Source organism: Aspergillus thermomutatus, assembly GCF_002237265.1.
Source record: "Aspergillus thermomutatus strain HMR AF 39 chromosome Unknown NODE_3, whole genome shotgun sequence".
NCBI lineage: Eukaryota > Fungi > Ascomycota > Eurotiomycetes > Eurotiales > Aspergillaceae > Aspergillus > Aspergillus thermomutatus.
Window position 1 is genome coordinate 73306 of NW_020798051.1, and position 27774 is coordinate 101079.

General features: G+C 49.2%; 10 protein-coding genes across 10 annotated transcripts; 7 read left to right on the top strand and 3 right to left on the bottom strand.

Annotated features, from left to right (window-relative positions):
• Position 1: 1 nt before the first annotated feature.
• Positions 2 to 1099, top strand: CDV56_107143 (uncharacterized protein; the record flags this gene model as incomplete). Its single annotated transcript, XM_026760762.1, has 1 exon — positions 2 to 1099. One exon carries the CDS (start codon positions 2 to 4, stop codon positions 1097 to 1099), a length of 1098 nt encoding a protein of 365 aa, XP_026618828.1.
• A 696-nt stretch (positions 1100 to 1795) lies between these two features.
• CDV56_107234 (EXS domain-containing protein) lies at positions 1796 to 3254 on the bottom strand (the record flags this gene model as incomplete). The annotated part of the gene is made up of 4 exons (XM_026760853.1): positions 1796 to 1869; positions 1924 to 2237; positions 2309 to 3113; positions 3170 to 3254. 4 exons carry the CDS (start codon positions 3252 to 3254, stop codon positions 1796 to 1798), a joined length of 1278 nt encoding a protein of 425 aa, XP_026618829.1.
• A 551-nt stretch (positions 3255 to 3805) lies between these two features.
• On the top strand, positions 3806 to 4942 carry pex10 (ubiquitin-protein ligase peroxin 10; the record flags this gene model as incomplete). Its single annotated transcript, XM_026760947.1, has 1 exon — positions 3806 to 4942. One exon carries the CDS (start codon positions 3806 to 3808, stop codon positions 4940 to 4942), a length of 1137 nt encoding a protein of 378 aa, XP_026618830.1.
• Positions 4943 to 5320: 378 nt separating this feature from the next.
• Positions 5321 to 6426, bottom strand: CDV56_107407 (3'-5' exonuclease; the record flags this gene model as incomplete). The annotated part of the gene is made up of 2 exons (XM_026761026.1): positions 5321 to 5568; positions 5625 to 6426. 2 exons carry the CDS (start codon positions 6424 to 6426, stop codon positions 5321 to 5323), a joined length of 1050 nt encoding a protein of 349 aa, XP_026618831.1.
• Positions 6427 to 7455: 1029 nt separating this feature from the next.
• Positions 7456 to 8040, top strand: LSM5 (RNA-binding protein LSM5; the record flags this gene model as incomplete). The annotated part of the gene is made up of 6 exons (XM_026761108.1): positions 7456 to 7480; positions 7535 to 7591; positions 7639 to 7677; positions 7734 to 7761; positions 7878 to 7941; positions 8002 to 8040. The coding sequence occupies 6 exons, from the start codon at positions 7456 to 7458 to the stop codon at positions 8038 to 8040; spliced, it is 252 nt and encodes an 83-aa protein (XP_026618832.1).
• A 4820-nt stretch (positions 8041 to 12860) lies between these two features.
• CDV56_107717 (amino acid permease GAP1) lies at positions 12861 to 14752 on the top strand (the record flags this gene model as incomplete). The annotated part of the gene is made up of 3 exons (XM_026761336.1): positions 12861 to 13134; positions 13215 to 13632; positions 13690 to 14752. The coding sequence occupies 3 exons, from the start codon at positions 12861 to 12863 to the stop codon at positions 14750 to 14752; spliced, it is 1755 nt and encodes a 584-aa protein (XP_026618833.1).
• A 1164-nt stretch (positions 14753 to 15916) lies between these two features.
• On the top strand, positions 15917 to 18803 carry CDV56_107833 (GTPase-activating protein RGD2; the record flags this gene model as incomplete). Its single annotated transcript, XM_026761452.1, has 5 exons — positions 15917 to 16144; positions 16203 to 17349; positions 17408 to 17503; positions 17565 to 17750; positions 17806 to 18803. The coding sequence occupies 5 exons, from the start codon at positions 15917 to 15919 to the stop codon at positions 18801 to 18803; spliced, it is 2655 nt and encodes an 884-aa protein (XP_026618834.1).
• A 655-nt stretch (positions 18804 to 19458) lies between these two features.
• Positions 19459 to 21504, bottom strand: CDV56_107943 (AAA family ATPase CDC6; the record flags this gene model as incomplete). The annotated part of the gene is made up of 3 exons (XM_026761562.1): positions 19459 to 21056; positions 21105 to 21368; positions 21450 to 21504. 3 exons carry the CDS (start codon positions 21502 to 21504, stop codon positions 19459 to 19461), a joined length of 1917 nt encoding a protein of 638 aa, XP_026618835.1.
• Positions 21505 to 22289: 785 nt separating this feature from the next.
• Positions 22290 to 23953, top strand: CDV56_108044 (DNA-protein crosslink repair co-factor UBX5; the record flags this gene model as incomplete). Its single annotated transcript, XM_026761663.1, has 2 exons — positions 22290 to 22776; positions 22857 to 23953. The coding sequence occupies 2 exons, from the start codon at positions 22290 to 22292 to the stop codon at positions 23951 to 23953; spliced, it is 1584 nt and encodes a 527-aa protein (XP_026618836.1).
• Positions 23954 to 25084: 1131 nt separating this feature from the next.
• Positions 25085 to 27350, top strand: CDV56_108133 (putative Ste20-like serine/threonine protein kinase; the record flags this gene model as incomplete). The annotated part of the gene is made up of 4 exons (XM_026761752.1): positions 25085 to 25136; positions 25210 to 25240; positions 25293 to 25630; positions 25684 to 27350. 4 exons carry the CDS (start codon positions 25085 to 25087, stop codon positions 27348 to 27350), a joined length of 2088 nt encoding a protein of 695 aa, XP_026618837.1.
• Between the last annotated feature and the right edge of the window lie 424 nt (positions 27351 to 27774).

The window sequence follows — 27774 nt, forward strand, 5'->3', positions numbered from 1 at the left end:
GATGAGATTCCTAAATGTGGGGCGTGCGAAGCCCCATCACTCCGTTACATTGCTTCTATTTCTCTTGATCGTCTTGTTGGCTCAACTGGCCTCTGCCCAAAAGAATACCAATACCGACGTCGCTGCAACTACTGCGCAAACGACCGAGGCCACGAAGGCCACAGATCCAACGACTACGGACGCGGGGAAGACCACCGATTCGAAATCGACGACCGATGCCAAAACTACAGATGCTACAACTACAGAAGCTTCGACGACTAGTAAAGCTTCAACAACCACGGAAGCTTCTACAACTACCGATGCAGCGACGACATCGACGGTCTCTGCCACAAACTTAGCGGGCTCGACTGCAACGTCTGCAACCTCTACAGACGGATACCCTGTGGTGACTGTGCCCCCGACAGCGGATGCGCCGTACATGCAGAAATCCAACACGCCCGAAGGGACGGTGTTCATTGCTGTAGGTGCAGCCCTGGGCCTGATTGGGCTCTCGGTGCTGGCATGGCGTGGGCTCGTCGCATGGTCGGTCAACCGATCCGTCCGCCGCGCCGCGTTGATGCACGCCTCGGAGAAGAAAGGACTCATTCGCTCAAAGAGAAAAAGATCATCAAGGCATTCTCGCGCGCTACCTGCAACCATGTCTCTCGAAAAGCTTCCTCCACACCACCGCAGCAGCTACAATCCAAGAGCATCCAATGTCCCCAGTACTGGTAGCGGTCTCTTCTTCTCGCCCACGGCAGGCGCCGGAATGCATACAAGCGGGAACAGAGGATCCAGCTACCTTCCGGCGGGCTACTATGCTGCAGGAAATGCTGCCCCCGGAGGAAGTCAGAACATCCCATACTCCACGCCAGAAATGCGACCGCACTCGCAGGGCTACATTCGCACCAAATCTAATCCGAGCCCCCCTAGGTCGCCGGATCTGCCGCCTAGCGGTCTACATGACACTCACTACGATACTCACACCAGGCATTCGTATGTCGCAGGCTCCACCAGCTCGTTGAACCTCGCCTCTCCTACCCAGGGAAGAACCCCCAGTGCGTTCCTGGAGGACCTCTTTGAAAGTCATGCCCCTCATTCGGACAACAGTCATAGATGATTGAGCCTTCGATGCGCGTTGAAATTTGCATTGCGTTCCTTCTTTCTCCTCCTTTCTCATCTCTTCCTATTTCGGTTTACAGCTTTGGAGCCATACATACAGGATCTCGTTTTATCATATACTTAAGTTAATATTCATGCCTCTATATGAATCACGCATGGCCATGCTCGTGGCATTCTATCTTCTGTTTGATTCTGACAAAGGAAATGACTGCAGATCGACTGAGTCAAAACAGATAGGCCTGTGATTGATTATGTACATTTCCTTTTTCCCTTCTCAATGTTTGATACTAGCCCTTTTTGTTAATGATAAGCCTGATAATTGTCTATATGCTCGCTGTGTTATTATTGCACACCAGAAAAAAAGACGCGAAAACGGGATTCAGAGGCCGCGGACGAGGACAACTCCAGAACGCTCTGATATATGATACAGACGAACAGGCTCGCGACGATGGTATTTACAAGCAACAAAGCCACCAAGAAGCGGGCATAACTCAAAATCAAGAAAGGTGAAGCATGGAGTGATATGTTGGAAGAGTCCGGTAGGCACAGGGCTCAAGTAGACACAGATTAGAAAACGCCAGCCATGCTTTGAAACATACAAGAAGTCGGAAAGGATGAAAACTCCTTTTCGGTCTAGCTTGGGAAAGAGTCATGTCATCGATAGGAAATAACCGTGAAGACCTGCGGACTTGTTTCAGTCGGCGTCCAATTTGCCGTTGAACTCGCCTAGAAGAATGTCATCCGTGGCCGGACCACGACTGTTTCTAACTGCAGATTGCGAATCAGTATCGAGCGACGACAGAATGGGATATGATGACTTACTCATTTCCGCTTCTGCTCGGAAAAAGACCCACATCCATCGTCTGGCGACTTCGAAAGCCATGAGCAGGAAGATACCGAACTCCTTCTCGCTAAGCCAGACAAAGCCCGGGAAGAATCGAGAAACCCACGAAAATCGAATGAGAAGGTCAGCAAGAATTGCGGCATAGTAGAGTCGATCAGAGAAGAATCGATGGCGGCGCAGGCCATAAGGACAGTCCGCATCGGCACGAGAAGGAGTGAAGAGGGTCAGATCCCAATCCTTGCTTACGTCCCAGTAAAAGGAGTAGGCAGAGTTGACGAAAGTGAAGAAAGCACTGAGATACGGCAATTGTTAGTTGTGATTTCTTCCGCTCTAAGCATGGAGCGAACTTGGGGTTATACATACAGCAGCCGGGAAAGGCTCATTTCGCTGAACCCATAAAACTCCAGAGGATTGTAGTTCCTAAGCTTGGCTGCAAGAATGATAACAGGGAATGCAGTGGCATATTTCAAGGCGTTTGCCAGGTGCTGTGCCCCCTTATTTTCCCCTCTTTGACCAGCCCGACGCACACGAAGATATTCAGTCAGACACTGCCGCAGTCGGATCATGCTGGGGACTGCGATAATGATGGGAACCATATAATCGTTTCCACAACTGCGATTCGGCTTAGAGGTGCTCGAAATATCCGCAGTGAAGAACATGCAGAATGTCACATAAAGGTCCCCCAAGACTTTGCTATAGCTGGTAAGGGCATCTGCCAGCAGTATGTCTCCAAATTTACCATCTTGAGCCTCCGCCAATCCCCCCACACTAATGCGCCGCAAAGTCCCAAGAAATCGACTTCGTCCGGACCGTGACAAACGGTTGGTGGGCAGAATGAGCAGGATGAAGAATATAAATAGATATGATTGCGGAATGAAGTCTAATGACTCCACTCGCTCAGCGGAGCCATGGGTAAACACCCAGAAGATAAGGAGGGAAAGCAGGAGGGGGGCCGTCAGAAGGGTAGCGAGCCGGTAAGTAGAAGTATGGTGAGGAGGTTGTTGAGGAGTTTGACGGGCGGGATAACGGACGAGGGCCGGTAGGTCCTGGAAACAGTAAGCATATTGCTCCTTGCGAGATTCTCTGTAGATGAGAGGGAATGGAGGGGCGCAACCCACGATATTCGCCCGAGAGAGATATTGAAGGTTGGCACCCCAACCCCAGAATCCTAAGCTATGGATTAATATTACATATCATTAACCGACCGGAGGCTGAAATACGTACCAGCAACCAGGATTACTGCAACCCGATAGGGGAAAGGGAGGAAAAGACTGAAGCCGTCCAGCTGAGCATGTTGATCAGGACCCATATTCCATCGAAAAAGCGGCGCCGCGACTCAGCACCTAAAAAGGAGATGCAACAAGATAAGGGTGAGAAGAACAAGCAGGATGTGATGGAGCAGAATAGTTTCCCATTTGACAAGAAAAGGACCAGAGCTAGAATTGAAGCAAAAGAGTGACTAGGGGTGAGATTCTTACTGCCAAAAATTAATGGTCATGGGCTGGACTAGACCACTTCTATGGAGATAGACAAGGAAGCTCAGGGACAGACGACGGTTTCGGCGGCTCCGCGCGGCTTCTAGTTTCGGAAACACCAGTCCTTTATAGACTTAGTGCGCTCTATGCTAGGGGTGAAATCCAAAAATGGAATCTTCTGCCCCACGTGAGCTGGAGATAACGTGATAAGAGTCACGTGCGTATTACCGAGGCATTTCGTGCTCATCGCCGAGTTGCGCTCCGCTTCATGGGGAAGAGATGAAGCACAATTTTAAGAGAATATTACGATGTTACTTGCCTGATTAATTCCTTACTCGTGATTATCTCGTTTTCCTGCTCTTTTCCCACAACGTCAGCCGTCAGTATGGCAGACGAAGATCTCAAACTCTCCTTATCTACTCCCACATCGTCTCCATCGACCCCGAGCTCCTCGGCGCATTTCTACCCCTTCGCAACGTCACCGGATATCATCCGCTCCCATGAAAAGGACGTCTTTCTAACTTCCAGCCTGGTCAATCAGGCACAAGCGATCATCCGTTCTCTCCGCGGTGCACGATTTGCTCATACATACTCGGATGCCATCAAACACCTGACCGAAATTCTATACTTCTCACTGACAACATTAATTGGCAACCGGACTCTGGGGGAGGAGTATTGTGACCTCGTGCAACTGGAAGATGATACGCTTCGGCTTCCTTCGATTTACCGAAGAGCGGGTTACATTCTGAGTAGCATCCTTGTACCGTGGGCGCTTCAGCGGATTCTTCCCGGGTTTCGCCAGCGATTACGCGCGAAATTGGAACGTAGCATCGCCCGGCAACAACTTAAAGCGCAGCAGAAGGCAGAGGAATTGAGGTTTACCAAGAAAAATACTTCGAAGAAGCAGTCTTTCTTCACAGCACTTCGAGTCCAGAAATACATTATCGAGCATCTCGACTCAATCACCTCGCTTTCACCTATTTACGCCCTAAGCATAGCGACCTTTTATTTCACTGGCTCCTACTACCACTTGTCGAAACGCTTTTGGGGACTGCGCTACGTGTTCACGAAAAAACTCGAGGAAAATGAACAGAGAGTCGGGTATGAGGTCTTGGGAGTTTTACTTGTCCTTCAGATCGCGGTACAAGGCATTCTGCACATTCGAAAAGTCGGTCTTAGTATGCAACAAGAGGGAGAGGGTATCGAGACCGAAGTGGCCGGTTCGAAGTCACAAGATGACTCCTTGATCCGCTCCATTCAGAACCCGTACAATCTCCCGCTTCTTCCTGCTTCTGCTGCTCGATTTGATCTTTCAGAAGACTCGAATGTTATTCCATGGATTCCTTCCGGGCAACAGAGCAAGTGCACGCTTTGCCTGGAATTTTACAAAGATCCCAGTGTCACAACATGTGGACATGTCTTCTGTTGGACGTGCGTTCGCGATTGGGTACGCGAGAAGCCCGAGTGTCCTCTCTGTCGACAAGAGGTACTACTATCTAAGGTTCTGCCGCTGAGGGGCTAAATGAATCTACAGTCGTTATGAGAATATCAATTTTCGGTGCAGATTTCCAATACGCCCCTGTAACTTCATAAAGCGTTAGCATTATGGCATCTTGGCAAGTTGACGGTTGACCAGCTTGTGACATATACCCACTGCTACTTTGGTTTTGACGTAAAATAGACTCAACATTTTGATATCGAAACGAAATCAATTGCACTCGCAAAGTCACGCTCCTTTTGCGTTTATATAACTTGCTTGACTTGGTAAAAGATGACCGGAAAGTAGGAAGGTATTTTCATAATGCAATAACGCTAAATAAATGCAACACAGGGGTATTCTTCTAACACAAGTCATATCAACAGACTACCCGAAATAATGTCGAACTCTAGGCTCAAAAATTCACATGGTACGTGCCAAGGATGTTATTTTAGGAGCATCGTCCTCGGTCTCAAGGCACACTGCCGGCTTGATGACCTGAGGTTCAACCGGTTTGTTGTTGGTGGTTTCAACATCAAGCTCTTCCGCTAGGCGAATTGGCAGATCCAGCTCAGCGTGTGCAGGTAGAGGGGGCATCGGAGTCAAGGCCCTGCGCTTGGCGTCCATAGTATTGAAAAGACAAAGACATGCATACGAGTCGGTTGCAGCATCTAGAGAGAAGCCCATTAATACTCTCGTCACAAAATGAGGTTCGAGAGGTACTTACACTGAACTTGACGGTAGTTTAGCGCAGCCGTCCAATCGCTGCATCGGACGTCATCATCCTTCGCTAGAGGTAGACCGAAGTGCTCTTCGACCTGCTCGCTCAGATTGACAGGTCTTTTGTTGATGAGTGTTGGGTCCGACTGGCAGTACTTGATCAACTTGTACAGATGGCTGAGTTCAAAAGTCCCTCGAGCGTTGATACCAAGAAAGTTCTTTAGGCGCGTACAGTCCCCTTTAATTGCTACTCCAGCTTTCGTGATGTTTGGTGATTCAAGAATCCTCTGTAGAGAAGGAGAAAGAAAGTCTTCCAGTGTTCTCGAAGGTTTGAACAGCGCAATTTGGAAGAGGGCAATTCGCTCCGCATTTGCAATCTGTATCAACGAGACGTTCTTTTGAACGCTGGCGGACTTGCTTGACTGCGGTTTCCATTCCATGTCGAAGCCTATTACATCATCATTCAGGAAGTGTTTTGCTACTTCCTCAGTTTTTTTAAGGGACTTGCAATAGTGCACGATGATGTCTTTCCCGCCTGGGGCCTTACGCAGCCGGTGGCTCCAAAACTTGGGGCCCGGAGAGACGGTCAAAGTAAGGGACTGTTGCGCAACTAAGAACTTCTCGCTTATTGCTGTCTCAGTCCGCGTTTCATCTCCAGTCTTGATGCTCCGGGAGACATCTGCCTTGCTGTACGACTGGCATTTGTCGGTATGACCAGAATTACCTTCGTGGTTGAAAGGACCAGCAATCGATTGCGGTATCGGGGCCTTGCTAGAGAAGCGCCTTGGCTGTTCGATGCAAAGATCCATTTTAAGCCTTCTCAGGCCAAATTCGTCAGGCCGTTTGGAAGGAAATCTTTGATCGCCTCCCGCAGTTTCTCTAGCGAGCGTTGAAAATGCATGTCTTCGCATATAGCTTTGCTTTTCATGCCAAAGCCCAGTCAACCAATGCGTGAAGTCCACGTCGTACTTCAAGCCATTATACTTTTTACCAACAGCCCTAGAAGCGAAGGCTGGACGCGTTCGCTCTGACTGCTGGGTCAAGTCGAGACATACACTAGGAAGGCCGAGGTGACTTTTTTGGCTCGAGAAAAATTTTCGGCTTAAGAGCGAAGTATCTGTTTGGGAACCTCTAGATGCAGCCCAGCATTTGGATATGCAGCTTTGAAATCTGAGGTCTGGTGTCCCGAGGCTTCCTGGGAAGCACGTTCCACACGGGCGTGTGAGGGATATCATACTGATCTCTGTTCTGCTGGCAATGTACCTGAATGCTAGGGCTAGTTAGATTATGGTAGTCTGCATGCTGATTATGTGCCGGCGCGAATGTTACACTAGCCAGCAAAACCGTGACCCAGGCTCTCGACACGATACTCAAAGTGGTCAGACTTGCTCAACTCGAGAAGACGAGCGAGACGAGCTCTCGGAGACCCTTGTGAGGGATTTACACGGTATCGTGCCTAGGCTGGCTGATCATTAGGCAAAGTCTCCCAGGGCTCGCTGTAGTAGCTAATCAGATAGTCGATCTTTTCATGCCTATAGGTATTCAGTGGCAGAGTCTGTAACTTTGTATAGATGTATCAAACCCGAGATAGGATGAGCGGAGAAGGATCGGCGATAGTTGTGATTGGGCTGAAATCCGGAACGGATAAACCTTCTCCCTTGCCCGCCAAGATCGTCTGGTGGAATGCTCAAAGATCCGCTTGAGGCTTCATTTTCTATACGACACATGACATTCAATACTAAGATTCTCTTCGCTATTGCATAGGTGGACTATTGTGTGTAAAGGTGCAGCTGTGACGAGAGTGCGCTAGTTTCTGATTATAGAACACTTAGAGCACCATGGCGTCCCAACTCCTTCCCTTGGGTAATTCTCATATCCATGTGTATACATAGACTTGTGCGATTAACAGGTTGGTAGAATTGATTGATAAGTGTGTGGGATCGAGAATCTGGGTTATCATGAAGGGTGACAAAGGTACGTGACTACAGTGGCTGCGACGACTATGCACTGACAAAATAAAGAATTCTCCGGCACACTGCTCGGATTTGACGACTACGTCAGTGAGTTATCTCGAGTGTCTCTGAGAGTCGTCTTAATAGATACTGATTTGTTGCAGATATGGTTCTGGAAGATGTGACTGAATTGTAGGTGAATGCTTTCATTCTTGTCATGCTGGCCTCGTACCCCCATCAGCTCTTCCAGAATCCCTCCTGTTATGTTTCAGCGTTTTAATGATGGCGCAAGCGTTAACATAACATAGCGATTACACTGGAGCACAGGTCAAGCTTCCTAAGATCCTGCTAAACGGGAACAATGTCTGCATGGTATGGACGCCGAAGTCCCTCTCTTGTCCTCGATCGCACGATTCTGACGTTGATTATCAGTTAATTCCTGGGGGCGAGGGACCTATTGGCAGCTCCTGATTTTATGATTTCCAGTTTTCTTTGATCAGTTTGATGAACATGGCTTGCAAATGACTGTCACAATGATATTGCATAGAACTTCACCTGAATAGCAAAAGTGTTGCCTTGTGCACAGCTGCAATCTCACTACATTCTTCACTTGGTTCATCCCAATACGATTTCGCATAGGCATGCTCCGCGAGCTTGAGGAGCGACGCTGATGCCGCTGAAGATCATGAGAACCGGACTAGGTACAGTCCAGGTTTGCAAGAGTTTGAGAAAACCCCGAGTAGAGAAAGGAGATAATCTTAACGGATGGTACAGAAGCAGTACAACCGTTGTCTGACGAGATGGAAGAGAGACTGACAGTTCCATCTCCCGAACGTGATTGACTTGGCTTTCTCGGGAAGATGCGATCATGCGAGGGGGTACAGCTGATGAGGCAGCGGGAAGCTGTACAGGCATGAATTCAGAACTAGGGAAAGTCAGTTTCTGGCCTGACAGCACTTTGACCGTGAGTCTGGACAGTGTCAGGGGCATGGCTGAAGTCTATGACTGTCATGACATCGAATTGAGCTATTTTCGTTCGTAACTCCAAGAACCACCCTAAGAAAACCATGACCGTGTGAAGCCGTTGACCCTTCAAACGAGCGGAGACTCGCCCGCATGATTGACATCGATGAGAATGGGGAACACTCGTCACTAGGTTACGGAAAACCTGGGGTAATTCATCTACGTACTCCTCTTGAAGTAAATCATGATTCATAGAGTACGGGGTAAAAGGTACAGAACTGATGGCTTCAAGGCAGTCCGACGAATAGCACGTCCTCGATATCCATCATGCCGTCAGTAATCGCTCGCGGATATTTTGAAGAGGCTCCATCCGCTGCTTTAATCGCTCGTAATCGGTTGGCGGCGGAGTCTTTCTTGAGCTTCGCGCAAACAAGCGGTGGAACGAGATCATTGGAGTGATTCCACTTGTTCCAGCCGGTGAGCCTTGACGTGCTCAGTTCTCTGCCCCAGATATTTTCCCCAGATCACAGTGTGGAATCTGTTACATAACAGGTTCCGCTATTCCCCGCGTTTTACACATCGCAACGGGGGCGAAGCGGCAAGTAGATAGGCAACATCCAAGCATGTGCGGAGGATCAAAGAGCGGATTACGAGACAACTTCCACCTTACCCATTATTCGTACTCCAATCATTGATCCAGAGCAGTAAAGGGGAGGAACGAGAAGGGGAAGCCAGCAATTCGCCATCATATGACATATTGAAGTCATGTCACCGGAGACCGGGAGGCATCATTGCGCGATTTAGGGCGGTTTGATCTTGTTTTGGGCGGGAGATTGATGCCCATTGCCGGTCGAGTTCCGGTCGTGCGTCCAATCCTAACCCATTGCGTTTCAACTACAATTTCTACTCATCCTTTAGACACTTTGTGTCACTCGATTCAGTAATAGAAATCCAATGTTGCGACAGTATAGCATATCACTATTAGCTATTGACAGCAGTCACGGCCAGTGCAGAGAATTATGACATTTGTGTAACCTTTTCTGACTTCTTCGATGCCACGAGGATTCCATGTGTCTTTGGGAACTCTTAATGTACTCACAATGAGAGCCATACGACTTATTGCACTTATCATGTGAACTGATTTCTCATCTTGTCCTGTGAAAGCGAAATGCCAGAAGCTCAGAACACCCTGCTGATGGCGAGAGTACTTCGTACACGCAGAGAGACGAACTGGATTCTGGAGGCTCGAGGCGTGAAGCTAACTTTTGTTCCTCTGGAATCCAGAAACGCCCGAAGGCTAATAACTGCGCTATCTACGCGCGATGTTACGGTAGCCGGTTCATCAACCATCTTCGTCACCAGTAATTGTCTTCGGCGCCGACCGTGTCAGCCACCAAGGCTTGGTAGATCCTTCAGAACTATTATGAATTTGCTTGCCACACAAAGAAGAATTTTGGTATAAAATCATGGCACTGGCAGACAAGGAGAGTTATATAGTGAGTTTGAACCAAAGTAGGGCACTGTTGCCCATCGAATCGAAAGGTAAGAAATGATCTATCATAGGTATTCGGTGGATACTTGCGGCAAAATGGTGGTAAGCAGTTAAGCACTTGGGAAAACCGTTGATGGGAGGAAAAAACCCGGGCTGTGGGTGTACTCTGGACCTCGGTCACCACGAGCATATCCGTGATCAATCGCACAGACAATAATAATGAAGACCAATGTCTAGTTGGTGGCTGAGGGCAATTTCCTGTCCAATCAAGATTCCTCTGATCCTCAGCTTTTCACCGTACTATCTTTCCATACCTATTCGAAGGTGCTGACAGGGAATAGTGGCCTGGGCTGCATAAGGAAGATCTAGGCAACAGGCTGCAATTCCAAATGGCCGACGGTTTCCGAAGCCATCGCATGTTACTTTGTAGGTACCAATCGAGAGAAAAGTGCCACCGGAAGTATCACTATTCATGCCATTCAGACTTCCTGTGACATTCGACCGTACCTGAATTGAATGCGTTGAAACCCTCGCCTCGAGAACTTTGAGCAAAGGGACTGAATCTCACAGCACATTGATTATATGCCAGATTGGGCCTAGAGCTCATGCGCCGGTGAGAACGATCGCATCTGCCCCTGCCACTTCATCGAGGATTCTACTGCGCTTCCGTGCATCTGGGAATCCCCTAGCACGATTGAGACAGACGAGTAGGAAGCACTCCAGGTTGAGTGTCAGAGCTCTAAGGCCTGCGTGGTGTGATAGCAGCAGTCAGGGATATGGTTTCGGGAAGCAACCACTGTCAGTTATCAGCCTTCTTCCTTAGACCTTCCAGAAGGAAAGTAGGCACATCACCTGAGCATGCTTGAAAACGTCTAAACACGAACAATACCTTATCTGCCTCAGCTGTGGCAATCAGTCCCGGGCATATCAGGATGATGATCTGACCATGGATCTGTAAAGTAGTCTCAAAGTCTGTAGCAGAAGCATACAGTACCTAATAGGCAAGCCCGGACGGAGAAATGAGTGGTCCAAAAGGGTCCGACACTGTTATCTACGGGGCTGGCAAGGGAATTTTTGATTGGCTACTGGGGAACATCGCGTGGAAGGACTGGTGCGGAGACTAAGTCCCAATGAGGCTTAGCGGGTTTCAAACTTTAGCAACGACGGCTTGTCCGGTGTAGGGGCCCCTCCTTTTCTGCTCCAGAAGGTGATATCGCCCTCATCAATAATCATGGACTCAATGGTTCACAAGCGATGTCGCCACCACCCCCGGCGAATGGCAGATTTGAGAATCGAGACAGCCTACCGTGAGTTGGCTCTTGGAGTTGGAAGGGCTGCTCACTATCTAGTATCCCGTCTACTTTACTTTTGTATAAGCGAAGGAATAATGAGGTAGTATTCTCTTGTCCTTGGCGGTCTTCGGTTTTCTTGGTACAGGAATCTCATCTCTGCAAACGGATATCTTAGTGGTTACGACGGTCCATTACCAATGTCATGAACTCATGATAAGTGTTTTTGTGACAGAGATGATAGATAGCAGAGCGCGCTGAGCTATCTGTCGTTATGCATAGATAAGTATGGAGTCGCACTCTGGAGACTGGAGCAAATCGGTCGTTTCGACTCCACAGAATGATGGATCCTCACCACGAGTAGCTCGAATCTTGTCGCGGCTTGCAGGAGAGAGATACCTTATGATACCAAGTTGCCCAAGAGTCCTAGCCACTGGCCAGTCCCCCATAGGCTCTCTAATCCGGAGCGGTAGTGCGGTACAGCAATTCCATGTGGAACCCTGCCAACTGGGATATTTCTGAGTCCATGACAGGGTTAAATCAAGCGAGTATCTACAAGCTGAACTCGACAAGAGGTTGTGTTGCATTGGCACGCTCTTAGATTTAATCAGATGTTATTCTTCTTGTGTGCATGGGATCATGCAATCATCCTGTTCTCGCCCTTTTCTTAGTCAATTTTGTTCTTCTCTTGGAATGACCAAAGTGAAATGGTGCTGTTATCATACAGACGGGCGGATGGTAACGGATGCTTTCTGGTTAGGTCCATAGGTTATTCTAAGTTTCTAACCAAGAAAATAGGATATCTCCAAAAATCTTGATTATTATGTATTATTATTTATTATCTGACTAGCTCGATGCAAGACACGGCTGGTCTAGTTTTGAGTTGAAGTGGCTCGTGGACCGTCGAATATTATTATTCCCGCAGCTGTCAGTTCAGTGAATTCACCAAGTTAATAATAATTCCAACTTATCAAGGATTGATGGCAAAAAGTCAATAGTCATCATAAGTGATAATCAAAATCATAAGTAATAAACTATCAAACCAAAGTCTAATCGCATCTACCCCAGCCAATTTCGCCTTTTTTAACTTCCCCAAACCTCGGGAACAGTACGCCAAAGCGTGAGCTGCCGGCCAGTAAGCCCAACTACAGAAATCCTAACTCTTGGTATCTATCTGTGTGGCGTCTGGAGGGGATCTTTTCCTTCGCTGCGAAAGCGTTCCTCATATCTTGTTGACACTAAAGAGGCAAATGATTATTGTCTCTAGGACTAGTCCACCTAACCCAGCGAGAGTCTCAGCCCATCCTTTCAATTATTTATACCGGCCCATCTGCCTCTATCTCCCTCTGCCTCTCCCTCAGACTAATTAGTCTACATTGGACCCTAGACATCTCCCACTTTATCTCCTCTTCTCTGGTACTTCTGGGTTAAGTACACCCTAGTCTTCGTCTTCCAAGACTCGTACCAATCTACTCACCTCACTTCTTTGCACTTATCCTACACATTCATGTCACAATTGTCTATGCTTCATTAACGACTATACAATCATGGAGAAAGATTCTATTGAACCAAAGGCGGAGCCTATGGTGTCCGACCCTCCCCCAATCTACGGCGAAACAGAGACTACCAAAGGAAGCATTGGTCAGCGGATATGGGACAGCTTCAAGAGGGACCCTAACGCGCATGTTACGACGCACAACACTGGATCAGATGGCAAGACCTTTGATCTCGAACACGCTGCGCAGAAGACCGCAAGCTCTCCTCTGCAGCGCAGTCTGAAGAACCGTCATCTGCAGATGATTGCCATTGGTGGTTCCATTGGTATGGACTACCTTAGCACTCGAAATTCCGCACATTGCATCGATTTTGATGATTGTTGCTAATCTAGTCTTTCCACACAGGTACTGGTCTTTTTGTCGGTTCTGGAAAAGTTTTGGCCGCTGGTGGACCGGCGTCTGTGCTGATCGCTTATGGCTTGATCGGTTGCATGCTTTACTGCACTGTGCATGCGCTGGGTGAAATGGCTGTGCTGTTCCCCGTCGCTGGTTCCTTCGCGCACTACTCAACCCGGTTTATCGATCCTGCTTGGGGTTTCGCTATGGGCTGGAACTATGCTCTCCAATGGCTGATCGTCTTGCCCCTGGAAATCGTCGCTGCGTCCATCACAGTTGATTACTGGGAGTCGAACATCTCGAATGCCGCCTGGGTCGCCATATTCTGGGCCGTCATCGTGTCTATCAACCTGTTCGGTGTCAAGGGTTACGGTGAAGCCGAGTTTGTCTTCTCGATCATCAAGGTCATCGCCGTCATTGGTTTCATGTGAGTATTCTCGCAACATTTCTGTCAAGCTGTGCACAATGTGACTAACAAAAATAGTATCCTCGGCATCATTTTGAACTGCGGTGGAGGCCCCAAGGGTGGCTACATCGGTGGAAAGTACTGGCACGATCCGGGCGCCTTCAACAATGGTTTCAAAGGCCTTTGCAGTGTCTTCGTCAATGCTGCGTTTGCTTTCGCTGGTACTGAGTTGGTCGGTCTTGCTGCGGCTGAGACTTCGAACCCTCGCAAGTCCCTTCCAACTGCCGTCAAGCAGGTTTTCTGGCGTATCTGCCTGTTCTACATCGTGTCGCTCACTCTGGTTGGCCTTCTCGTTCCCTACAACAACCCTCAGCTTCTGAACGGCAAGGCAAGCTCGGATGCCAAAGCCTCCCCGTTCGTCATTTCGATCAAGAATGCCGGAATTTCTGGTCTCGACTCTGTTATGAACGTGGTTATCATGATTGCTGTCTTGTCCGTCGGTAACTCCTCGGTTTACGGATCCTCGCGTACCCTCGCGGCTCTGGCCGAGCAGAGGCAGGCACCTCAATTCCTCGCATACATCGATCGCAAGGGACGTCCTCTTTTTGCCATTCTGGTTGCATCGGCCTTTGGCTTGCTAGGATTCCTCGCCGCATCCGACAAGCAGGATGATGCATTCACTTGGATGATGGCCATCTCAGGTCTTTCGTCCATCTTCACCTGGGGCTCTGTTTGTTTCTCCCACATTCGCTTCCGCCGTGCCTGGAAGATCCAGGGCCACAGCTTGAACGAGCTCGCTTTCGTTTCTCAGGCGGGTGTTGTCGGCTCCTGGATCGGGTTCATCTTCAATATTCTTGTGCTGATTGCCCAATTCTGGGTCGGCTTTGCACCTATCGGCTACAGCGAGAAGACTACAGGAGAGCTGGTTGAGAGCTGGTTTTCCGTCTACCTCGCCGCGCCTGTTGTTCTTCTTTTCTACTTCCCTTACAAGTTCTGGTATAAGACCTCCTTCCTACGTGCTAAAGACATGGACTTGCACACTGGTCGTCGGGAGTTGGACATCCAGCATCTGATTGAGGAGGAACGTGCTGAGCAGGCAGCTTGGCCTGTATGGAAGAAGGCTTATAAGTTCTTCTGCTAGAGACGATGTGTAGTTCATAGAAGCTCTCTTCTCTGAGACACGCGTGACGTTCCTGCGCTGGTTTTTTTTTTTTTTCATTTCTGCTTCTGTACATTCATGATGTCCCTCTATCTCGGCTTTGACAGCCTCAATTCACGACTGCATATCGGGAATTGACTTAGATATCGCAGATCAATCCACTCATCAAGAAATTAATACCTCATGGTTCATGCAAATCTAGATGTCCTGTTCAATCCGTATCACAGCCACCAGTATTACACCTCCACCGTTTTTAGACCCGTCACTGGTAGCTTGGCTATAGGTACCTAGTACTACAAGCAGTATTGTGTGAATCTCTCCAGCCCTAGATGTACCTAAGGCGACGAGGTGTCTGCCTAAGGCAATTAAGTATTGTAATGGCTTTACAGAGAAGAGAAACACTGAGGTCGACGGGCAGCTATTACCACGTACTGTAAGATTTGTATCATATCAGCCACAAGTGCTCTCCCAACGTGTTAAGCGTCGTAATCTTTCTACCTTTTAAGACAACCAACCCAAAAATAGATGGGTAGATACTCCACACAAGATGAGGTTGGCAGGAGAAAACAACGTGGAGGCTGGAGCCCAAACCGCGTAATTTTACCGTAGCTGAATTACATGACGGCAGTCCAACCTAAATGACTGGACTCTTTTCAGGATCTCGGCCAGCGAGACAAACTCATTAATCTCTGTCTTGTTGTCCACTCCATGTTGCTGTTGTCATCGCATTAAGAGGACGGATTTTGTAATTGAACTTTCTTTAACTTGATTTTCCGTCGTCAACGTTCTTTTTCCCTTTCGCCTGGCACTTACTCCTGCTAAACGCCCGCGTTGATCGATCTTTAGGCGCCCTCATAGATACTCCTCGAGCCCATGCCTGTTCGCAGCCCATTTGCTCTACTCTGGGATTTGCAAGTGCGATAAAAAGAAGCAGTTTGAATGAGGCTGGTCACTCATTCCTGATTTCGCATTTCGATTACTCCCTCCGCCCTTGGAGTAACTCAGCGTGTGGTTGGGTGAAGTTTTTGGCACGGCACAAGTCATTCTTTCCTTCGGCCGTCCGCGCGGCAATCGCTCGAATCTCCATTGAGAATTCGCAACAAGATTCCCGGGCGAGTGCTGCAGTGAACACCTTGGGAACGAAAAATGCCTGGTTTCGCGGATTCGTTTTGGACACCAGACTACGCTACCGGTCTTGGAGTGCTCTACGGGAAACTCCAACAGGGTGTCGTCGAGAACAGGCAGATTCTCACCATTGCGAGCTTGCGTGCGGATGCGGAGGAGCAGTATGGTCTCAAGCTAGGGGATATCGCGCCCAGCGTGGATCGCATGACAACAGGGTTCGCGAAAGATGACGGGGCTAGCGTGAGGAAGGTAGGTTGTTCTTCGCCCTTGCGAGAGAGGCTCACTTTCTAATCGCATGCGTTCTCAGGCGTATGAAGGTGTTCGCTCGGAAATGATCGAGGCCTCCAAAAACCATCAGAAGATTGCGTCGAACATCCGTGAGCTCGTCGTTTCCCCCTTTAGACGCTGGTGCGATCAGCATGAGGCTCGAATTCAGAATTCCCATGATGATCTTCAGGCCCGGATTAAGGAGCATACCAAGCAGGTGGAACTTACGAAGAAGCTACGGAGCCACTACTTCAACAAGTGCCGGGTGGTAGAGGATCTGGAGGAAGAAAACAAGTTGGCTTTTCAGGGCCCTGAAACCAGTCCTAAGATCAAGGCGACCCCCAAGATCGTTCTGCCGGAAGAACAGGCAGAGGAAGAGGAACTGATCGAGCTGGGAGATCGAGTTTACGCCCCTGAGGACCTCAAGAAGCTTCTGATACATATGCTTGAGCATATCAAAATTGCGGAGGTCAAAGTGCCTATTATTGGAACTTATCAGAATACATCCAACGGTGCTGATATCGTGGAGTATATCCAAAAGTACATGAATGGAACCAGCATCAGCTATGCCGAGAGAATCGGGCAAGATCTTGTCGATAGTGGTTTGCTCCGCCTGGTGGGCAATATAGGCAGCACTTTCGCCAACAGCTCCAAGATGAACTATCAATGGCGCCCAAAGGTGTTTCAAATCACCGGAATCCCTGAGAAAAAAAAGCCCCTGATGCGCGTGACCTCAATTGCGTCCAGTGAGGATGGCAGTGAATCACCGATTGCCTCCGTATCGGAGATGCTCGCGGGCTGGAATCCTCTCAACAACCCCTACCCGAACGAGACCCCAGCTGATAAGCTACGAAGGGAGGCGCGCGAAGCTGACGAACGGTACAGAGCCGCTGTACGGAAACTGGATCAGATCAGATGTAGGCTTGAAGAAGAAATTGTGGAGAATCTCCGCTTCATGGAGCAGTGTGAGCTGGATCGTCTCAAAGCGATCAAGGCCGTCGTTCTCGACTTCTCGGGTGCCATCAGCAACGTCATTCCAAACTTACAAAGCACTGTAGATCACATGATGCTCTATCAAGAGACAATTCAGCCGCTGGGAGATTTGCGCTATCTGCTGGAAAATTATCGAACGGGCGGTTTTGTGCCTAGGGTCCAAGCCTACGAGAATTATTACGGATCAGTCGAAGGTATGGTTGCATCCTGATAAGCTTATATCATGTGGATTACGGTTTCTCACTTTTATAGAACAAAATTTCGGTGTCGATCTTGAGGCTAGAGCTCGAGCTGATCGGAAGCGAGTTCCAATCCTTGTGACGACCCTACTGACGTATTTGGACAATCGTAAGCCGACAATATCCCTTCTGTCCACCCAAGTGCATCTGAACTAACCAATATCCTCAAGACTATCCCGAACTTGAAGGTGATGAGGCACGCCGTGCGATCTGGCTATATGATGTTCCTTTGGCCGCAACGCATCACCTTCGCAATGCATTGAATGACAGCAAAGCGGATTACAACGAAATCCTACAGAAATACGAGATACCCATTGTCGCGAGCGTGTTGAAATTGTACCTTCTTGAGCTACCAGGTTCGTATCAGGAATGGTTGAGGTGTCCTAGTCCATCGACCTAATTTCTTATTAGATTCCCTTGTTTCTTCGCAAGTATATGAGATTGTTAAGACTATCTATTCAACTACCGCTCATGAGACGACCGAAGACGGACGGATCAAAGTCTTGCAAAGCACGCTTGGCCAACTTCGTCTCAACAACATCGCTACGCTTGACGCCATCATGACCCATTTCACGCGACTTATAGACCTAACATCTGCCGACGAGGCATACATCTCCGCATTGGCGCAAACACTGGCTCCTTGCATCCTCCGCCCTCGTGTTGAGAGCAGCCTTACGATGAATGAACGTCATAACTACCGTCTCATGCGTGACCTCTTCGCTCACAAGGATACTATCTTCGGCGAGCTGAAGCGTCAATCGAGCGTGCTTGGATTAGGCTCAACATCCAATCGCCCACGTGCCATTAGCACAGACGAGAGCAATCGCCGTGCTGCAATGGAGGCAAGAAACCGTGCCATCGTAGACCGCAGTCGTGCCAATAGCCCAGCTCCTCCACGCAAGCATCGCCGAGACCGCTCCAGTGGTGCTTCGGAGGCTGGACGGTTTCCAATCCACGTCACTAGCCCGACCGAAAGGAGAGCAGCCACGAGGAGCAGTTTGGAAGTCCCGGCCAGCGTTGATTCTCCCACGACGGCAGAGCAATTCACAAACGTGAACATTCAGACCAACGATAGCGCCACCAATGGCATATTCAGCGATTCCCCAGCCTCTGCTGCCGCCAGTGAAAACGCCCTCTCGGAATCATCTAGTCCTCCGCCTGCAGCTGACTCTGACGGCTCTCCGACTCCTACTCCTACCCCCGGCTATGTGACAGCCCCAGGCGAGCCTGAAAAGCGCAGCTCGATTCCGCGCTCTGGTGCTATGTTCAACCGCAAGCCCGGCCTCGGCAACCGGTCCAGCTTCCCTACCGTTGCAAGCGCGGAATCAGAACCGGGCAGCAAGCGGAATAGCCTTGCTGAAAGTGAACCCAAGGGTGTGACCTTGGAGGACAAACCTATGGATGATTAGATGTTCAGGGCATCGATGTCTTCATGCTGTCAACGCTGTCATGATCAGATTGGAGCGAGGCTTGAGTTTACCGTGCAGACTAAGGTAGATCACATGAACATCGCCGCTCGAGCTTTCGGCAGGTCTTGTTAGTCGAGCTGGTGATGGCATTGCTTTCTGATTCTCTGTTTTCTTTTCCACAGTTCTCTGTATTCATGCATACAGCCCTTTGCCCCCCTTAACACATACCCCTTTCATTATGTATCTTTATCATGTCTATCCAGGTACTTTTCTGTCGTCATTCTATCCGTTATACTTTCTGTTCTTTCCCTTGAGTTCTTTCCCTTGAAACTACTTTTCAATTCGTGTTGAGCCTATCGAGAGCGATTGTGAATCTGGTTATATAGTATTTTTCTTTTTGTCAAAGCATACTCTACTCGTAGAGGTCCGCGGAGCGTCATCCTGTAAAATTATGGTTCTGATCGACTCTTTCGTTGTAATCATATATTGGTGTCTAATACAGGAGCGCCCGGCCCAAACCCCTTGAGCTATGTATGCTTGTTGTTCGATCCAACCAACAATCCCAGACGCCCATACAGATTGCTAATAACCAACGCTCAAAAATTCCGAACATAGCATATGTATTTCAGTGCCTCTAGCTCTGAAGCCGATGGTATTACAGACCTTCACCCATGAGTAATCTTCTGAGAATGCCTTCTCCCGGGCCAGCAATCTGGCTCTCGATTTCCTTCTGTGAAACAAAGCAAACAAGGCCTTGCTCATCCATTCCTTTCCTTGGAGTCATCGGCCCACAACCCGACTTTGAGGGAGTGCGTCTGATATCAGAGCCGCCAGATATTGTTCCACCTCGACCTCGGCCCTGGAACTCGCCGACGAGGCCTAGCGTCTCCAAATTACTGATGACATCCTTGAATTCAGTAGCTGTCAGGGGATGGAGGATATTGTCTTTCCGACACAATGTGCAATAAGTATCGAAGATCTGTTTAATAGTAGGGACCGACATCTTGGTTTTGGACGGTGTGCCAGGAATATCACTCTCGCGCCGTTTCCGGTCCAAAGCGAGGAGAGAGCAGATAGCCGCTTTTTGCTGTAGATTGAGCGCCTGAAGTCTTTGGACGGTTCCTTGCCCAAAGGCAGATGAAGTAACGCGAGCTACATGTCCGATGCTCGCGCGTGGTGCCGTAAGAATAGTATATGCTGTGGTGGAATTGTGCTTGGATGCCGAAGCTCTGGCCGGGGATGAGAGGTTGTTATTTTCAACCAGGATGGTTTTGGAAGGGCTGTCAACACTCGAGCTCTGCTTCTCCAGCTTTTGTAGCGTCTCTTGTTCAATGAGATCAATTGCACACTTGACAAGTTCGAACGCTTTTCGCAAGTCACCGGTCTGGGATGCAACTTTCTTTGCGCACAGCTGTATAGCTGCAGGCTGGACAAAAGGCACAAAATTCGGTTCCACATTCTGTTCAGGAGGAAGCAAAGACCGGAGGCGGTTAGTGATTACGCTCGCGATTTGACTAGCATTGTAAGGTAAGAAAGGTAGCAGGCACGGCTTCAAGTTCTTCGCCTTCAGTTGTGGCAATGAGCGATCAGTCAGATCAAGCGCATTGGCGATTCCGATGAGTAAGAGACGCGATTTGTTGTTCAGAGACCATTCAAATAAGGACTGTAGAACTCCAGCATCCGCGGTGATGAGATGGTCTATCTCATCCAAGGTGACCAAGAACAGACCATCATGTTTTTTGTCAGGAAGAAACATGGCTTTTAGCCTATCGGCATCGCTCTTCCTGAAAAGCTGGCCATCATCACCGAGATCCTCAATGAGCTTCGAGTATACGTCTCGGGGTCCTCGCATACTGGCGCAATTAATATGCGCGACCTGAACAGAGTCGAGTTCCAGCCCGTTGCATACCTCTCGGACCATAGCACTTTTGCCGGTACCTGGGGGCCCGCTGACATAAAGACAGCCGCCCTTTCTTGAGGTAATGCCTTCCTGTATAAATGAGGTCAACTTTTCACGCTCAGCGTCCCGTCCAACCAATCGACCGGAAGTCGCCCCTCGCGCAAATAGCTGCCTAGCAGTCGTATAAATAGTTTGAGAAGTTGTTGGGCTCGATGTCTGGCGAGGTGTGCGCGGGGTCATCAACTTGCCACCAACCTGCACTCTGTGCTTCGGGGTGACTGGGGGCGATTCGAGGGCGTCTCGGTATCTAGACTTTGAAGGGGTCTTGAACTCGATGGGGTTTGCATTTTCATCTGCTGTTGTCAGCGTGAACTCATCATAAATCCGCTTTGTAAGCCTACCATTGACCACTTCTGAAGTCCGAGGTTCGGAACTGATCTTCGAGGGAGACACGGTCTTAGTGACGCGTACAACATGCTTGATCTTGTCGGTCTCGACAAGCGTGATCTTGATGCTAGAGTCATTTTCTTGGTTCGAGTAAGTGCTATTTCTTGTTCGTGATCGGAGTTGGCGCGTTGAGGATGCAGAAGGCTCGTTGACTTCCTGGAGGATGCGAGGTGGTTGCGTACGGCGCCTGCTGGAACTACGCACCGGCAATGTCGATGCTGATATCAAGAGTGTTAGTACATGAGATCTAACTTTTCAGAGGATGCAGCGCAAACAGGGTGGTTATCTGCCTATCGTACCTTCTGTCTCAACGGCACCTCGTTGGCGCTTGCCTAGGACCGAGACGGCGGCCATGACCAGGTGTTCTCGCAGATATCTTGTATTTTCGGAAAGAGCTAGATTAAAAGAGAGATGATGAAGTAAGTGCGAGGCAATGATAGATATACGCTTGCCATGTGCCTGCAGCTATGTATTCACATTTCACAGCGCCTTGGAAGGGTTACGGTAGCATCATCCCAAAAGAGGCATGATTCCTTTTCTCCGCGACACCTTTCACGCGTCTGCTACCGATACCGCGTCGCGCGTCTAGGCGCCCTTGAAGAGGCATATTAGCCGGGTCTCACGTGAGACATGCCCGTCAACCGGGTGAACAGATGCGGCAACTTGGCCGGAAATTAAGATACGAACCATACCGTCACTTTACACCACGAACGGTAAGGTAACCCAAGAATATCTTACGCCAACGGAGAATCAGATCGCCCGCGGCCACGGGCAAGTGCGTCACTGTTGAGTGGATGATCGAAGACGGAGAAGTACTCAATACTTGAGACTTTAGAGGTATCATTCCTCCCAAACTAGTTCTCTTCACGTCAGCGTTTTTTCCTTTCTTTCAAGCACTCTTCGCCGAACCAGAGTCGACTGCATATATTCATTTTCTCTTCAGTAATTCCAAGAGACGCCCGTCGCATCTCCGAGCCGTGCTCACCATTGATCTTGAAGTCTACAGTTTGCAACTGTTTGCATCACTTTGCCTTTCAACGGAGAATCATCACCCATTGTCCTGCACCGGAGACTGAAATCGCTCACATCGCCCTTCTTCCCTTCCTTGCCTCTAATATCTCCAGTTCCACTTTTCCATCATGGAAAGCGATGTGGTTGCTCAGTTCACAGAGATCACCGGCTCGAACCCTTCGCTGGCGACTCAGTATTTACAGCTGGCAGACTTCAATATTGAGCAGGCCATGCAACTCTATTTTGAGAATGGGGGGGCGCCTTTGACTGAGGAGCCGGTTTCATCAGCCACCGGGCCTAGGCCTCCACGCACTGCTGGATACGAGGATAATTCCGGTATCGTACACATTGATTCCGATGATGATATTTCCATCGACGAAGCACGTTCTGCGGCTCGACCACAGCAGCCACAAGGGTCGATGTTTGAGGATGATGAAGCTATGGCCCGTCGTTTACAAGAAGAAATGTACCGTGACGGAAGAGACAGTTCTGATGGTGTGAGAGCTCCTATGGCCCGCACGACGGAAACGCTCGTAGGACCGGAGGCGGACTTTGACGACGGTGACATGCATGCGAGTATTTTGGGCCAGTTGCGTGCGCGCCAGCAAAGAAGCAGTCAGTTCTCCTACAAATACTCATTTATTCCTAGCGCCGCTGTCTTCAGCAGCTTTCTAACTTGGTTATCTGCACTCTAGGTCGACCTGGTATATTCAATCAAAGGGACACTGCAGCAATTTGGACAGGTGATGATGAGGGCTCGCATCGCGAAAGACTTGCAGCGGCAACAGGCGGAGCATCTGAGGCTTCCAGCAAACAAAACATGCTAGCAGAGATGTACCGGCCCCCATTTGATCTCATGTCGCGGTTGCCTTGGGATCTTGCACGGCAGGAGGGTCGTGAAAATGAGAAGTGGTTGCTCGTCAACATACAGGATCAGTCCATATTCGACTGCCAAGTATTGAACAGAGACTTGTGGAAAGATCCCAGTGTCAAGGAAACCGTCAAAGAACATTTCATATTTTTGCAGTATTCTAAGGATGATTCACGTGCGACACCTTATCTGCAATACTATTTCCAAGCGAGCGATGTCTCTGAGAACTACCCGCATATAGCCATCGTTGATCCTCGGACAGGCGAGCAAATGAAAGTTTGGTCCGGGCCACCTGTGGTCAAGCCTGCGGAATTTCTCATGCAGCTTCATGAATTCCTTGACCGTTACAGTCTCAAGCATAACGTGCGAAATCCAGTGGCGAAGCGAAAACCCGAAAAGAAGGAGAAGAGCATCGACACGATGACCGAGGAAGAAATGCTCGAGATGGCAATGAGAAATAGCTTGGGAGACGGGGTAGCACAGACTCAGAGAGTGGAGGATCCGGACGATTTGACCCGCAGTACTGAAGACGTCAAGGGCAAAGGCAAGGTCGCTCGTACTGAAGATGTCATTATGGGCGAGGACGATCTAGCTGAGGAGGCACTGGAAGAACCATCATCACTGTTCTCGTCCATTCCGGACAACCGGCCACATACTGAGCCACCAGCCGATCCTGCCACTACTACCCGTATTCAGTTTCGCCATCCGTCCGGAAGGGTCATTCGTCGCTTTGCTCTGGCTGATCCCGTCAGAAGGATTTACGAATGGCTCAAAGCTGACCCCCCCTTGCCGGAAAAGGCAGGCGTTGAGTTTGAGCTCAATTCGATGGGCCGCAATCTAATCGACTCACTCGACTTGAGCATTGAGGAGGCAGGCCTCAAGAACGGAACTGTCATGATAGGATACCTGGAAGACCTATAGACGCGAAATCGATCCATCGCATACCACAACTCTCAATTTAGAGGCGTTGCGACGGGGATTTGGCCATTTGAGCAGGTGATAGAAATACTTCGCCTTCTTCTTTTCTATGCTTGCTTCTACATGGGCATATTACAAACAAGTTATCTCTGTCTCATGCTGACTGGATTTGTCCATTCTGCTATGATCATGATCTTATCAGAACCCATGTTACATGTTCCCTTGACTTGGTTAACTGACCTTACCTACTCAAGGACAGTGACATGTGGCTTTGACGACTGCATCTTTAATATTGAGGTCACTATAGATTTGTGACCCACCCTCTTGATAGGAATGAAACTTGATCTCAGTGATGAACGCGTTCTGCCTTGTAGTCTGAGCTCCATTCACCTTTGTATGATCGTTATCTGATATCAATGCAGACACTCATAAGTTCACCGCCTAACCAATCGGTCCAAGACCAGTGCGGAGATACACCTCACCGCCTGGCAAAATCACCCCCGCGCTGCCCCAATCAACGGACTGTTTCTCTGTTGTTGTCTTGTTGTTGTTGTCGCCAGAGACGCAAGGGAAACCCACTTTCACTTAATCAAAACTAAGCCGTCTTCAGGGTCTGGCTCAGCTTCTCTGTCCTATGTGATATCCTGAATCTAGGACTAGCGGGAAGCAAGGTTTCAAGGCAGTCAACCTTTGCAGGTGCCTGTCTATAGCCCCTCGAAGCACTCAGCTGGTTAGAAACCGCAGAAGGGACAAGGGATCTCATTGAGAGCCAAGAAAATCCTTGATCTAGTAATGTGATCAGGCTTGATAGGGACAACCATGTTGCTAACAACGCTGACAGTGAAATTCCTTTGGTTGATATTAACGATTCCTCCAATGTTACGGCTGCTCCCCTCGATTCGCAAATCACGCACCTAGCCTGTTCGAGGCGATTGGTATGTAATTGACTCGGGGTCAATGATGTATCTCCCCAGGCTTCCCGTGGTGAAAGAGGCCCTTGATACAGACACTCTCGTTCGGCCCGCGATTGATTAACACTTGTTTTGTGCACTGGCTGATCGTTGTTCATCTGTTACAGAGCCTCTCCAAGAGCTTGTATTCTCCTTGTGATTGGCTGCTCATAGTTCTGCGAAGATGGAAGGCATGGTCGATCCTGAGACCATTTACATGAGGCAGAACTGTATTGGTGCGTATCAGTCCCTAGTATATTGGGTTTCATTGATCGAGAGCCGACTTTGCCAACGTTAATGTTCTCGTAGGTGGTGGAAGCTTTGGACGAGTTTACAAAGGGTATGCTGCCGCGCCCTTTTTTCTACCTGTTCATTCCGAAGTAGCTGACCAGGTTCGTCTTCTCGCAATTAAGCGTCGATAAACGTACCGGCACCTCTGTCGCTATCAAGATCATTGATGTCGAAAATGCTGAAGACGAAGTCGAAGATATCATCCAGGAAATCGCCATCTTGTCTGAACTAGATTCTCCATATGTCACGAAGTATCATGGCTCTTTTCTCAAGGGCTCTCATCTATGGATTGTCATGGAATTCTGTTCGGGGGGTAGTTGCTGCGATCTTCTTCGCCCTGGGCCCATTCCGGAGGACTATATCATGATAATCATGCGAGAGTTGCTTCGTGGCCTGGATTATCTGCATAGTGATAAGAAATTGCATCGCGACGTGAAAGGTACATTGCGATCTTCAATTGAGACTCATTTTGGAAGCTGACAATTTGAACAGCGGCAAATATTCTTCTCACTTCCAACGGGCAGGTGAAGCTCGCGGATTTTGGTGTTTCTAGTCAGCTCTCAGCAACTATGACAAAGAAGAACACCTTCGTGGGGACCCCATTCTGGATGGCCCCAGAGGTCATCAAACAGTCAGGGTATGATTATAAAGCTGACATCTGGTCTCTGGGGATCACAGCCATAGAGTTGGCACAGGGGGAACCACCTTATTCCGATATCCATCCAATGAAGGTCTTGTTCTTGATTCCTAAGAACCCTCCTCCCACACTTCAGGGGCCTTTTAGCAAAACGTTCAAGAACTTTGTCGAGCTCTGTTTGCGCCGTGACCCAAGGGAAAGGCCATCGGCCAAGGAGCTACTCGAGCACCCATTTGTCAAGAGAGCAAGGCGAACGACTTATCTGACAGAATTGATCGAGCGCTATGAAGGATGGCAGATCCGTAATGGCGCTCAAAATGGCGGCCTTGATGAGGAGTACGTACAAGATCTCCCGTCGGATGACAAAGATCGCGAACATGAGGAAGACCTGTGGGACTTTGGCACTGTGCGCCCTGTAGGACGCACAACAGCTCGAAACCCGATGAAGGAAGCCGATACAAACACGAGGAACAACAACACCATGGGCTGGAATTTTCGAAACATGCCTCACGAGGAGGTCATGAAATCAAGCCGTCCTCAACCCGAGTCACCGAAGAAAAGAAGCTCGTTCGTTGTAGCTAGTGCATCCCCCACAAAGGTTCCGCTGCCACCGTCGCCTGTTAAACATCCAGTTTCAGAAGTCAGCCCACCTCAAACACCTACGCGTTCTCAGAGGCCTGTTGCTGGGCAACCTACGGAGAGTCCTAGCACAAGCGAGTACAACAGAGCTCTACAACAATCTTTAGCGCAGGACTCTGTGTTTCTCCAACTCAATCTCTCCCCCAGCAGCTCTTCGGGTCCATCGAAAAACAGACGCGTCGTTCCAACTCCAACTGCCGACGCAACACTCTATCCCTCGCAAGGTTCGACTCAAATCTCCTCATCTCGCACCGAGCAAAAGCCTACTGCAGCAGAAGTTCAATTTCAACCCCATACTCATTTACCTTCGCATTCACGTCCTCCACCGGCCCCTAGGCATTTATCGCCCTATCCACAACAAGAGAGAGACACGCCGCGCGACAGGGGCAGTCCCGAAATGTCCGTTCGTCGTTTCGCCCCCAAGAACATAAGCCGCCATATCGAGGAGACGGAGCCAGTGTCAACCAATGCGCCTGAACCTCAGACGGTTACGCCCCTACTCAATGTCATCGTTCCTGCCCTCAGATTCGCTGTGCGTCGTCGCAGGGAACAGGTAGATCTGATCTCTCGTCAGGCTATGGCACACAGTGGCGAGAATCCAGACAAACTAGCTGAAATCAAGGCTGCCCGCCAATACGTACAGTTCAAGATTGAAAGCCTTGTCGACGATTTAGTTCACTCGTTCGCTCGGATAGATAAGTGGGACAATGAGTCGCCGGTCGGAATGGGTTCGGGCGTGGTTTCGTTCCTTGAGGGTTTCCTCGAGGAGATTCTCGTCCGCATTGAGGTTCCCACTGACGATGAAAATGATGACGAAGGATGTTATCCATCTAAACCAGTCGAATCTGAGGCACGCCATGCTAAGAACGCACCTAAGCCCTAACCACCCTCACACTCAACACATGATTCCATCCGACTTGCTCAATGCATTGCTCCTGAAGGCCCTCAAGTCGGCATGTTGATTGTGCTTCTATTTTCTTTTGCCACTGAATCGAGTTTTGAGTGTTTCTCGGGCCCGGCTTTCAGGCGTCGCTCAAGGAGTTGCAGGACTTCTACTTGAGAGGTGCGCAAAGCTTGACTTGCTTGTCAAGCCTTTGTTACTATTATTTTGTTTGGCTCTTCTTTACGACACGTGCGAAACCATCCAACTGTTCCTTTAGGTTACAAATTTGTCTGTTTGTCTGTTTCCCTTATCATTCCATGTTGGATTCTAGGCTGGTTCCTTTGAATCTATGTCCGAGAGGTCTCCCTGAATCGATTTTCGATACCTTGGGGTCTGTGTCCGCGGATTCGCGAAGATGAGTGGA